The 12,349-nt window shown below is 59.1% G+C and overlaps 4 protein-coding genes across 4 annotated transcripts; 3 read left to right on the top strand and 1 right to left on the bottom strand.

Annotated features, from left to right (window-relative positions):
• Window positions 1-106: 106 nt before the first annotated feature.
• PLICBS_009967 (uncharacterized protein) lies at window positions 107-1,125 on the bottom strand (the record flags this gene model as incomplete). The annotated part of the gene is made up of 4 exons (XM_065601759.1): window positions 107-168; window positions 225-477; window positions 724-1,002; window positions 1,063-1,125. The coding sequence occupies 4 exons, from the start codon at window positions 1,123-1,125 to the stop codon at window positions 107-109; spliced, it is 657 nt and encodes a 218-aa protein (XP_065457831.1).
• Window positions 1,126-3,122: 1,997 nt separating this feature from the next.
• On the top strand, window positions 3,123-4,658 carry PLICBS_009966 (uncharacterized protein; the record flags this gene model as incomplete). Its single annotated transcript, XM_018327236.2, has 1 exon — window positions 3,123-4,658. One exon carries the CDS (start codon window positions 3,123-3,125, stop codon window positions 4,656-4,658), a length of 1,536 nt encoding a protein of 511 aa, XP_018174267.2.
• Window positions 4,659-8,458: 3,800 nt separating this feature from the next.
• On the top strand, window positions 8,459-9,910 carry PLICBS_009965 (uncharacterized protein; the record flags this gene model as incomplete). Its single annotated transcript, XM_065601758.1, has 1 exon — window positions 8,459-9,910. One exon carries the CDS (start codon window positions 8,459-8,461, stop codon window positions 9,908-9,910), a length of 1,452 nt encoding a protein of 483 aa, XP_065457830.1.
• Window positions 9,911-10,770: 860 nt separating this feature from the next.
• On the top strand, window positions 10,771-12,259 carry PLICBS_009964 (uncharacterized protein; the record flags this gene model as incomplete). Its single annotated transcript, XM_065601757.1, has 5 exons — window positions 10,771-10,809; window positions 10,857-11,089; window positions 11,146-12,075; window positions 12,132-12,175; window positions 12,252-12,259. The coding sequence occupies 5 exons, from the start codon at window positions 10,771-10,773 to the stop codon at window positions 12,257-12,259; spliced, it is 1,254 nt and encodes a 417-aa protein (XP_065457829.1).
• Window positions 12,260-12,349: the final 90 nt, after the last annotated feature.

The following is a 12,349-nucleotide window of genomic DNA, read 5'->3' as shown; positions in this document are numbered from 1 at the left end:
CCGCCTTCAAACACACGACTTCTCCCTCCTCGGCGGCCCGGCCGCGCACCCAAAGACTGCTAGTCCCTAATGAAAGAACTTTCGGAGACCCCGCGACCGCTTGCCGTCATCGCACGGGCCCGGTCGCATATCCGGTGCTGAATCTTGCCTGCTGCATGTGCCGTTGCGCTGTGAGCGGGGCGTGCGATCCTGGGAGGATCTCGCCGGCCCTTTCCCTTTTGAACTGGCCGATACTTGCGACGTCATATCATAGTCCAAATCCATCATGTTCGAGATCCGCGGGGCCTCCTTCGATGTCGTCACCTGCGTGGCCTGCATCCCTGAAACGCGTTGCCGCGGGGCCTGCTCCGGCGGTGTGACCTGCACTCCTGGAACCTGGATGCGCCGCGACGGCGTGGTGAGCCCACGGCCGCCGAATTGCTTGCAAAGAAGCTCCGCCGCCGACGGACGCCGCGCGGGGTCTTCTTCGCACATTGACTTCCAGCTTGCAATGTCATTTGCTGTAGCTCGCACACGAGCCCACCAGTTTCTCATGTCCCTCTCCGAATGATGATTCACGGCTCTGGATACCTTTCGAATGTCTGCCAAATCTATCGTCCAGAGGATCGTAACGAGAAGTGACCAGATGTCCGACCGAGTTGATTGCAAGTGCGTCTTCCCACGGAGGATTTCTGGCGCCATGTAAATAGGGGTGCCTTTCCCAGTACTTGCCGCCAAATTCACATTATTGCACAGGCCAAAGTCTCCCAGGACGAATCGGTAACCGGTCGCCTCGCGTTTGTAGAGAATGTTGGCTGGCTTTATGTCGCGATGGATCACGCCGTGAACGTCCAGATAGTCGAGGGCCTGGAGCATGTGCGGGACCATCAGCTCGCAGTGCTCATAGCGCGCCTGATACTCACGAGTCGCAAGCGACTCCAAGCTTCCGTGCATCAACGGCATGAACAAACGAGGCTGGTTGGTGCTCAGGTTCTCTGTCCCAATAATCGGAATGATGTTGTCCTACACGGCGAGTCAGTGTCTCGGGACGGCCAAGTTCAACAGCTGCACCACGCCACTTACATGCTCCACGCGATGCAAAGTCTCGACCTCTCGTTTCAAATTTGTGTAAAAATCGTCGTACATCGGGCTGTCCATCTGCGGCGCTCGGAAGACTTTGACCGCGACCGAGATATTCAGGTCAATGTCCAGTGCTCGAAATACTTGTCCAAAAGTGCCGGATCCGAGAGACTCCAATGTCTGATAGTTGGGGCGTCGCGCTGCGGGGACGTGTATACGTGTCTTCATCCCATGTCGTGGAGTCTGTAGCTGCGTCGGGCCTAGGTCGATCTCCTCAGCGGTCAACGCGAGTCGGGGGTTGTCTTGCAGCGTCACCGGCCTAGCGAGGCGGGCATCAATCTGTGTCTGGCCGACATGCCACATGAGATGGAAAACGTAGACGTTGCCTTCAATGCCGCCGAAGCCTAGCTGAATTGCATCGCGACATCCAATGACCGTTGAACGTGACTCCCTCGTGAACGGCGTGCAAGTCTTCCCAAATACCTGTGTTGTCTGTAGCCTGGATTTATCATGTAAAAGGATGAAACCGGTCTTCGGATGAAGCTCGAAAAGGCATTGGACCTGGCTTATGCTCCCACTTTGGACGACTATGTCGGCATTTCGTCCGATCGAGGCCAGGGTGACCGAGTTGACGGTGGATCGGACGTGCCCAATTGCAAGTGCAGCTTCTCGACCTGGTTGCTGCCAGAGCAGGTGTCGATTGCCAATATGGGCCACAACCTCCTTTGCCGGGTCGCTCTTGGGTACGAGGGAGAAAATGGCAAAAGGAGGCGGTCGCGTTGGGATCTGACGTGCGCCAGCCATGTCCTTGTATACAGGGAAGAGAACGAGACGGTGGGGGCGAGAAGAGCTGGGACACGATGTTTGAGTCGGCTGCACGAGGAGCGTGATCTCTCAAGTGTGGTTTTCATCGTCTGTAGTGACCGCACTAGCGGAACATGCCTACCTTTTGTACTTCCCATCGGCATGGATTGCCTTCGAGCACGAGGCGACACGGAGTCTATGGTAGCCGCTGCGGCCTACGTCAAGTCGCTGTGGTCGTGGGACTTGCATCCTGGACCAACAAAGATGAACCGCCGACAGCGACATCAACCTGCAGGAAGAGCCGGATTGGCTTGCGAGGGCGACGTTACCAAGGGGTCTCTCATGGTTACCAGGATTCTCGGCCTACCGAAGATGAGCTACTTCGTACGCGCCACCGGGTCCGAAGGAACAGTATTCACCCAGCCTGAATCTGAAGAGCCAGCGCTTAATTTTGAAACATCAATTTGTTGCAGCGGGCGCGTACACCCAACATATGGTGCCATCCTCTGCCGTCTCTATTTTTGGCCGAGGGGAACACCCTTGGTGTGGAGAGGTGACGGGCCAAGCATCTACATGCACCTGTGTCTTCGCAAGGAGACGACGATTTGGCCACGGGGGGCTGTAAAGAGAGGTGCTGTTCGCATGAGCAGAACATTTAAGTCGCACAAATGTTCCTCGTATGTCCGAGGCCGCGCCAGCCACTCACTGTTGGTATCAACTGCAGGCATGCGGCGACAGCAGTGCAACGCCTACGTTGTAGCTGTCGTTGCTATCGTTTCTGATCTATGCGAACAGGCATGACACTTTGTAAAATGCACGGCACACATAGAGAGAGAGAATTGGGTCGGGCCGCACACTATGGCCGGCCCCTGCGTATTCCGGTCGTGGCTGGATCCTCCCGTCCTCCACTGCGGGAGGCGCCGGTGGGGTGGGTACTATTAACGGAGCGCCTACCTAGCCCGGGATGTGCCTCGGCCGCCAAAACCGATCCATATCCGCTTGGCGCGCGCTTACATTGCGGGTGCCTGGCAAAGGCTCCACTGCAGCTGCGACCCTTGGTCGGACCTTCAGGCCGCCCGCGCCCTCCGACCAGCTCAGCTCTTCTCTTGTCACCATCCAAAAACATTGCTCCGGCGTCACCATCGCGCAGGACATGGGCGGCGGCTCCTCCGTCCCACGCACCGCCTCAAATTGCTTCGGCATTTCCTACCAGCGACACCACGCATGCTCATCTAACTGCGACCGACACGTCGGGCCCCATGGCGAGATTGGACGATCTGTTCGCTGCCAGCGCGAAGCTTCAGGCTCTAGCTGAGGACTCCGACCAACTTCAAGATGCCCGCCGTCGCTTTGAGACGACACCACCTGCTTGCAGATCCCGGCCCTCGGCCGAGATCACCCAGCTTCATACTCCGGGACCGGCCAACGAGGAGGAGCGTCGACTTCGCAACGAGAAAGCCCGATTCTTCTACATACAGCATCACTGGGCCCGATCACGGCCGTATGACCAATTTCACATGCAAAAGTCCATGGAGATCGGCTTTCTCGTAGACAAATGGCGAGAAACGTTTGGACCGCGCTGCTACGGATCGCGCGACGATCCAGAGATGGCTGAGCGCTTGGTCCGAGCGAGATGGGTCGAGTGGGGTATCTGGAGCGAGGAATGGAAAGACGAGCCTGAGGGCGGGGCCCGCTGGGACACTGATCATGTGGTCCCAATCGACTTGAACGACTACGAAGACTTTATGTCAGGGGCGAAGATGCAGCGGGAAACCGTTGAAAGAGGCAGCTCTCCGGGCAGCGGAAACCAAGCTATCGCCGATCCTGCGCCAGAGCCCGTGGGAACCACGCAGCATCGCGACGACGACAACTCGCGCCCCTACAACCTTTTCCTCCTTCTGGTCGGCGTCGAACGTCAACGGTTACGGCGCCGATCCGCGATCAAGTCTGATCCACACGACATCAACACGCAGGCGTACAACGTGGTGAGAAAGGAGTGGGAAAAAGAGGGCATCTGGCGGACGACCTGGGGAACCCTGCCGGGGATGACTTGGAAGCACGAACATCCCTTGGAAGACATCATCGACGAGGAGGCTGGCCTCACATTGGAGGAGCTTGATCACACAAAATACTATACAACAACGGAGCGGCTCGCGGCCCTGCCTGACGACACGGACGACACTGATCCAGGGACACCATACTCGGTTCGAAGCATGTCTCCGGTACGCCCGCCGCGGGACGCCGGATCGCCACCGTATCAGCCCAAATTCAACCTATTTGCCGGCTTACAAAGTTCTGGAGGGAGCGGGCACTTCCATCTCGGGAAAAGGCCACTGCCCGACGCCGATGCCTTGTTTCCAATCAGAGGCGAGTCGCACCAGTCCGCGGAGCCAGAAACGCCCGATTCGGACGGTGTTCCGATGCAGGTCTCTCAACAATCCTGTGAGATGACCGGGGCCAATAACCCTTTCAAGGGGCTGTTTGGCAAACCGGTTACCTCAAGTGGCCCTGTCGAAAATAGTAACGGGACGGATCCAGACTCGGCACCTTGTCCGCCTTATATAGAGACGGCCAACGGCAAGTCGTCACCGACAGACAAGCCCTCAACTGCGCGCAAGTCGCCCAAGAGGAAGAGGGGGGCAAAGCCTAGCCTTGATCAGGCGTCGGCCCATGCGATCCCATTGCCGTCCGAGAGCCAGGGACGCACGCGGCGGAGCAAGCGCCTTGCCGCGAAGGAGACGACTGCGAGCCCGGATCCGAAGCCTGCTCGCAGGGGGAAGCGCAAAGTTCGATGACCGGTATTTTTATTAGACGGCGCGGCTCCAGAGGCGGAGGCGTGGGCAACCTCCTGCACCCTGGACGTGACGCTTCGGCTCCCTAGCGAGTTGGATTAGCTGGCCTGGCATTACCTGCATGAAGACATGATTCGCGCCAACGACGACGTTAGACAGTGACTGGGCGAACACAGTCTCTCCCCTGCTGAAAACTACAATGTGGAGCTGGTGCGCGGCGGCAATGGCATCTTGGCAGATGTACAAAGACTTTGAGCGGACTTGTGAACGCAACGACGAGTTTTTAGTGATCTCACAAGCCACCACGAAGTAGAATGCTGGATGATGCGACCCCGGCCTGCGGCGCAATTGCCGAAGGTTGACCCTTGCGCCACCGCGTTAATGTTGAATCTCCGCGTGCCCCAATCCCAACGTATACCAGAATCTCAGCTTGCCATGCTACCGTCCGTACTTCCCCCAAACCTGCGACGCCCACATCGACACTTTCCCGATGCCAACGGTGTGATGGAGTGGCACCCCGCAAGGGGCCATCATCAAATCCCGACTAGATCTTGCGGATTGGCCGACTCCCTCACCAACAGTAGACGTCTGGGGACTGGCCCCATGAGATCAGGGGGTTGAAGTTCTCCTCCGTCTCCTTGGTTCTCACGACACAGCCACCGCCCTGTTTCGAGCACTACTCGTCGGAGCAAAGGTTAGCGCATGGCGTGAAGCGAGCGAGCGCATTGAGCCAAGGATGAAGACCTACGGTGCCAATGGTACAAGGTTCATGAACAGGGAAATTGCTGTAACCCCACGGGTGCAGTTTCTCTGGGTCCCAGACCGTAGTCAGACACTGCGGGACTTTGCCATCACACTATCCACGAATTAGCCAGGCTTAGATACTCTCCAACCGGTCTGGTAGTTGTGCGGTGCTCGTACCTTGCCCACTCGAATAGCGTTGTGATAATAGGCGTAGCGCCTAGTGGTTTCGCGGGTGGTCGCGTCCGTGCTAGGTTGCACCTTGTTCGATTTCAGGTAAGGGCGCGAGGGATCATGCAGGAGATTCGCCATGGAGGGTATCCTTGGGTCCTTGGCCGGGGGGTCGGTGGCTGTAGACCCATGAACAAGGAGGCAGATTGCAAGGGCTTTGAATGACTTCATTGTGAATTCTTGGGGCTGGATTGGCGAAAACGTAGCGTGTACGAGGGCGTTTGACACTGAAGAATGAGCCCATGTCCATGGTGGGAAGGGCTGGGATGGTCGGACAAGGCGGTTATATAGTTGTCAACCGCACACGGACGCGCCAGCTCCATGCGTTCCTGCGGATCGGCCCTTTGCAATAATGTTCTTCAAAGGAGTCGAATAGTGTCAGCTTGTTTCATTACGACATAACATAAGCCGCTCACCCCAGCAAATGGTCGATGAGAGCAGGCAATTGAAGGATTCTCCAGGGGCCTAAAACGTAGCCATTGTGGCCCTGGATCAATCCGTGCTGGCGGCCGTAGCACGACATGTAGAACGCACAGCGCCCTCACAGGCCCCGTCGTACCTTGTGATTGCCGCCACTCGAAGGAAGGCGTCCGCTATATTAGGTAGTCAGACCTGTTTTCGCAATACGTTTGTTCGCAGACGGGCCTATCTCAAGGCGCAATGGCCAAGGTCGCCTTGCGCGCACCGCGCTAGGGTCTGCCAACGGCGTGTCACGATCTGGAAGCACGTTGGAGAGTCTGCGTCCTAAGCAGGCGCAGGGATGGAGATCTGTATACCACTGGCTTTCGAGGCGCTGGGATTGGCTGGTGCTTGGCTGCCGCTCGTGTATATGAGCCCGCGCACGTTCTCGCGTGGCTCCCGCGGCTTGCGCCCAGCAACAGCGCGACTTCAATATCGCACACAAGTGGCTGTGGCCCTGGACGCGGACATTGACATGTGGTCGGTTACGTTCCGCAGATGAGTTTTCCCCCGGCAGACGACTGCCGACCGCGCAGACGCTCGAGGCGACGACACGGGCACGTCTTCCCCCCACCTCGGGGGTTCCAGCCCTCACCTGAGTCACCTCCATCAGTAGCCAAAGACGGCATCGTCAGCCCTGACGTCTCCAACGGCCCGTGAGACGCGGACGCGGACCGGCCGCTACCGCTGTCGTCACACTCGCCCCTCGAGCTGGTCAGTGGTGCACCTTTGCAACAAGGGCCAGGGCCATCAGTTTCGTTCCCGGCACGGGCCAGGAGTCGGGGCAAGGCCACAGAGGCGTAAACCGCCCGGAGTGCATATGGCTGACGCTATGGGCCTCTCCGTGCCGGCCGATGCAGACTTGTGCAGATCCCGATCAAGCCCGAGGTGAAACGAGGGTTGAACCCCAGGCGGTTTTGCTGTTCATGTCGCCCTTGACCATGGTCAAAGGGTGTCCACGGCCTCATGGCCGCGATCAGGTTTTGCACCGGGCACGGGGGCAATCGGGTGTTGCGTCAAGGTCACCTGGCGAGAGCACCAGGCCCATGTTTGGCATGTGGCATGCATGGGCCACATGGGCATCATGAGTGAGTGGCAACGCACCGTCAGTGCTTGGAGTTTTGTGTTTCGCCAGATAACTAGCTAAGCCAAAGTGTACGGTGCGCACGTGTGATGCTCGTCACTCGTAACCCCTGGGAATTACCGTCAAGTGTCGAGGCACGCCGACGACACCTCCCACCACGCGGGCTCGGGTTGACCGGGCCCCAAGGTGACCCAAAATGAGAGTCTTGTCCTGTCCCTGTGTTGCCAGCAGCACTGAGTCCGCGTCAAGCCTCTGGGTCGAAAGGGTTGATGAGCCGCGTTCGGTGTGGTTGTTTCGGCCGTTGACGACGGTACATGCGTTTGGAAAGCAACGACTGCCAGTCATAGACGAAGTCGAAAGTTCAGAAGAGCGCAGAGCCAAGAGTGCGGGCGGCGCGGTGCAACGTGTCTGCGCACGCCGCAGCCTGTCTAAGACGAGAGTTCTGATGCCAACTTTCTCCGCACGGCATCGCCTGACGGGACGGACGAGCAAGCACGGCAACTCCCCGACCGCGCCCGAGCCAGACGGCAGTTCGATTCGGGCGGCCCCACCCCCGAGACCCCTCCGGAGAGAGCGACCATGCTCCATTTGGCACCGGCGCCCTGGTGGGGGATCCCCCGGGTGCGCCCGGGGCCCCGGTTTCTGGATGAGGGGTTCGGGCAAAGTACAAAGTAGCGTAAACAATGGATCCCGGTTGGCGCGGGGTTGCGAGATTCGATGCCGCAGCCTTTGAAGACCAGTGTAGAAAGTAGCTGGCCTCTCAGCAGCCGGCCCCAATTGGACGTCCGTCGCCGTACTCCGGGAGCGAGACCGCGTCCAGCCCGGAGCAGGTCGAGACCCCGTCACCCGTCCAGCCCCAATTGTGGCCTTGACCCTTGGGTGAGCGGCCGATTTGTGACGCCAAGAAAGTGGGCGTCGACGCAACATCACCTTATCTGGGTTGTGGGAGTGACGATCCATCACGGCGGCGGAGACAGCCCGGTTCGTCGCCATTGACTCGAGTCGTTCCGGTCGCCTCATCCATGATGCCGGCGCGCGGCCAAGTGGAACTCGGCCCCATGTAACGTATGTTAATTTACCTAACAGACAGCTTCCCCAACGCTTCGACTCCATCGCGGACGGATGCTGGCTCAATGTTGCCTCGACAATGGATCCGGACGCCACAACTCGTCTGGTCCCAGCAGCTAGATAAAGTGCCTCCGTCGCCTCGTTTCGTCGTCATGGTGAACCCAGTCACCGGCGCTTTATACATACCACGGCACTTTTGAGTTGGAGATTCCATCACAAGATGAAGGCACCTCTGGTCCCAGTGGCCCTCTTGGCCACCCTGTCCGCCGCTGCGCCAGGCAACTACTACATCGACTGCAGCGCGCCTACGGCGGGCAACGGTACCCTCGAGGGCCCGTGGAACTCGCTCGATGCGGCCAACAAGTTCACGTTTCGGCCCGGAGACACCCTCGCGTTAAAGTCCAATGTGACGTGCGCCGGCACGCTGAGTCCGCTCGGCAGCGGCAACTCGACCGACCCCATCCGCCTCACGTCTTACCCGGCGGACTCGATCCTGGGCCCGCCCGTCGTCAACGGCAACGGAGCCAACTCGTCGCTGCTGCTCACCAACCAGGACTACTGGCGCATCTCGAAGCTGGCCTTTACCAACCCCGCCGCGAGCCTCGGGCGGCGGCAGGGGATCCTGATCATGGCCGATGACGGCAAGGCCCATTTCGGCATAACCATCGACCACAACCACGTGTTCGACGTGGCCGGCCAGACGAACAAGGCAAACTTCAGTGCCGACTTTGCAAACTCGGCCGGCATCGAGCTGGGGGCGCTCAACGGCAGCACGTACGTCGATGTCTGGGTCCGGGACAACGTCGTCAACGACTGCGGCGGCGGCGGCATCAAGGTGCGGCCGGGACAGATGGACGTCAACGGCAAGAACATCCGCGTGTCGCACAACTCCATCGACGCCTGCGGCGGCGACGGGATCCTCATTTCGTACGCCGACTCACCCAGCATCGACCACAACGTGGCGTCCAACCTCGGCAAGGGAAAGTACCCATGGACTGGGGGAAACTTTGCCGGGATGTGGGTTATGGCCTCGCACAACCCCGTCATGCGTCACAACGTGGTGTACGGCAGCATCATGAGCCTATATGATAGCCAGGCCTTTGACTGCGACTGGGGCGTGTCGGGGACGTGCCTGGTCGAGTACAACTACAGTCACGACAACGCAGGAGGGGCATTCCTCGACTGCGACGGGTGCGGCATCTCCCGCGGGACCAAGCAAGTCGTGCGCTACAACATCTTCGAGAACGACTGCCGCATGATTAGCGTCAGCGAGCACTCGTCGCTCGAGTTTTACAACAACATCATGTACTGCACCGAAAAGGACTTTAACATTCACGTCCCCCAGACCACGCGCTTCGCCAACAACATCTTTGTCGGACGGAGCAACGCCTCCCTGCCCGTCGCGAGCGGCATCACCTGGGACAACAACATCTTTGAGACGGTGACGCCGCCGACGGAGAACGGCCTCGTGGGCGACCCCAAGTTCCTGAAGCCCGGGGTGTCGGGCAAGACGCTGGGCGCGGGCTTCGGCTATCGCCTGCGCGAGGGCTCCCTGGCGTTGGGCACCGGAAAGGTCATTGAGAACAGCGGGGGCTTTGACTATTTTGGCAATGCTGTCGAGGCGAATGTGCGCCCTAACATTGGGCCTTATAACGGCAAGGCTGTGGCGTAGGAATTGTGCTGTCGTTGTTTAATGCCTAGAGCGTAATTTACGACTGTTTGTTTCTGGAACACGTCGCCGACCATCCTCTCAATGATAGCTCACGGTCCACGGGTACAGGGGCGCTTGGCTCGAAGCGTCACTCCATGATGGCCGGAGGATTGAGCACACGGAAAACACTACTCCCCAGGCCGGTAGTAGAAGCCGCGAACGAACCGCCGCGATTGGTGCATGTGCTGGTCGGGACCGTCGTTGCACAGTTCCTCGTCAGGAGTTGCAGCTGGGCAGTGCCGTTGAGTCGACGAGCAGATGACACTCACGCAGCACACCGGGGCGTTTGCCAAAACCCATCACTCTGAAGTGGAAACCGAGACGATGCTAGCGGCCGCTATCAACTGCAATCCAGACTCCAGAATCTGCACTTGTAGCTTGACGCGAGTCCCACACTGAACCAAACCAAGAGCCCACGACGCCCGTCAGCGCTGCAGCCTGTGGGTCGCCAGGACGATCGTCCGGCCGCACCAAGGAACGATCCGATTGCGCGAGCCAAGCTGTCAATGATGTCTTGCGTCCATGTAGCCTGGGCTCGTCGCGCTGCGATGCCTCGGCACAACAGAGGCCACTGCAATTAGTGCGCGGGGCCGTCGCATCGATGCATCGCTCAAGGAGGGGTATCACGGACGGGGGCGAGCGACGACCCGGGGACGTGCCACTACTAATACCGTCGCGGCAGCGCTTTGGACTGATCGGCCTCTCGAACCCAACTTGGGCGTTGCAGAACTCGACATGAGAATGAGGCCCTCACTTATCGGAAGCGCTCTCGTCGGGCTATTGGCCAGGCCAGCATTGGCCGAGCCTTGCCTCTCACAACAATGCCAGCAAAACGCCTTGGCCTTTGCTTACCAGGTCTGGTTCCTGGGCACTACGGACATGGGCAGGTCCTAACGCATGCATATAGTACGGATACCCGCTGTATGCGCTGGGCGAGTTCTTGCAGCCCCTCGGCAAAGATGTCAAGACGAACCGCTTCTACCACCAGGCGAAGCTCGCCGAGCCGGGTGCAATTGCGGTAGTCAGGCCAAACGTCGACACCGTCTATTCGGAGCTCTTCATCGACTTGTCCACGTCTGACCTCGTGCTTACCGTTCCCGAGTTTGATGGCCGATACTGGTCGCAGGCGTTTTTCGACCTGTGAGTCCCCAAAGAGCACTGAAACACCGCGCCGCCTCGGCTAACATGCGACGGAGATATGCAAACAACATCGGCAACATTGGAAACCTCGGCAAGAACAAGCCCGGCAAGTACTTGGTGCGGTACACCCCAGACAACGCCGGGGTGCAGTACAAAGGAGTGGAGGGAGGGTTCAAGGCGTACATCAACGTTCCCACCCCCTACGCCATCTCCATTACGAGGATCCTGGTGCAGAGCGCCAAAGGGGACATTGACAAGGTTCATGGATTCCAGAAGCGGCTGCTGGTTACTGAGCGACCGCGATTCGACACCTCGACCGTCCCCCGGTTCAACCTGAGCTTGTTCTGGGATCCAGCTCACCGCCCTGGGCCCAAGACTTCCGTGGAGGTCGCGATCCTAAGACTGACAGCGGCCCTTTGCGGACACAATCAGCCGTACCTCCCCCAAGACAGGACTTGGGTCGCGGGCCTTTTGAAGAATGCAGGCATCGCCGGCGGGCGCTTCACGCAGCCACAAGGAACCAACTTGACAAAGGCCACCGCCGCAGCCAACGCCTCGGTTGCCGCCCTGCGCGCCACGCCGGGCTTCGTCGAGAATCTGGGCAACAACTGGACTTTGAACCAGCCAATGGGCCTATACGGCTCATACTACCAGGCGCGGTACTTTATCGCTGCGCGCGGGTATCTCGCCATCACCAAGGAACAGGTCCTGTATCCGGCCACGCCCACGCTGGAGCTCGGGGCCAACCAGTCGTACATCATCAGGTTCTCCCGCCGGCCCAAGACCGTCGACGGCGGCTTCTGGAGCTTGACTGTGTATGGACCGGATCAGTTCCTGGTGCCTAACCCGCTCAAGCGCTACGCCCTGGGTGACCGGAGCAACCTCACGTTTCCGGATGGCCGTCCGCTGTCCAAGGGTGCGGACGGCCCGTTCGACATTCTTGTTCAGCCGAGCGATGTGAAGCCGCCGTCAAACTGGACTAGCAAGTACGTGTGTCCTCGGATGCCTGGCTGGACGAGGCGCTGGCTAACTTTTGGCCCAGTTGGCTGCCCATCAACGCTGGTGGTGGCCAGTTTTCAATCAATTGTACGTGTCTACCCTTTGATGCCGCCTCTGATGCCGCTAACTGTCGCCAGTGCGCTTTTACGGAGCCACTGATGAGCTTGCTGATGGCTCGTATACATACCCAAAATTCATCCTTGGAGGGTCCTTACGCGGGTGAAGCATGTGTTTGTGAGTCTGTCTCACTCGAGTGCAAGC

The sequence above is a fragment of the Purpureocillium lilacinum genome, assembly GCF_023168085.1.
Source record: "Purpureocillium lilacinum CBS 284.36 DNA, scaffold_8, whole genome shotgun sequence".
NCBI classification, from domain to species: Eukaryota; Fungi; Ascomycota; class Sordariomycetes; order Hypocreales; family Ophiocordycipitaceae; genus Purpureocillium; species Purpureocillium lilacinum.
The sequence above is the reverse complement of the archived record's forward strand: the minus strand, read 5'-3'. Positions and strand labels throughout refer to the sequence as shown.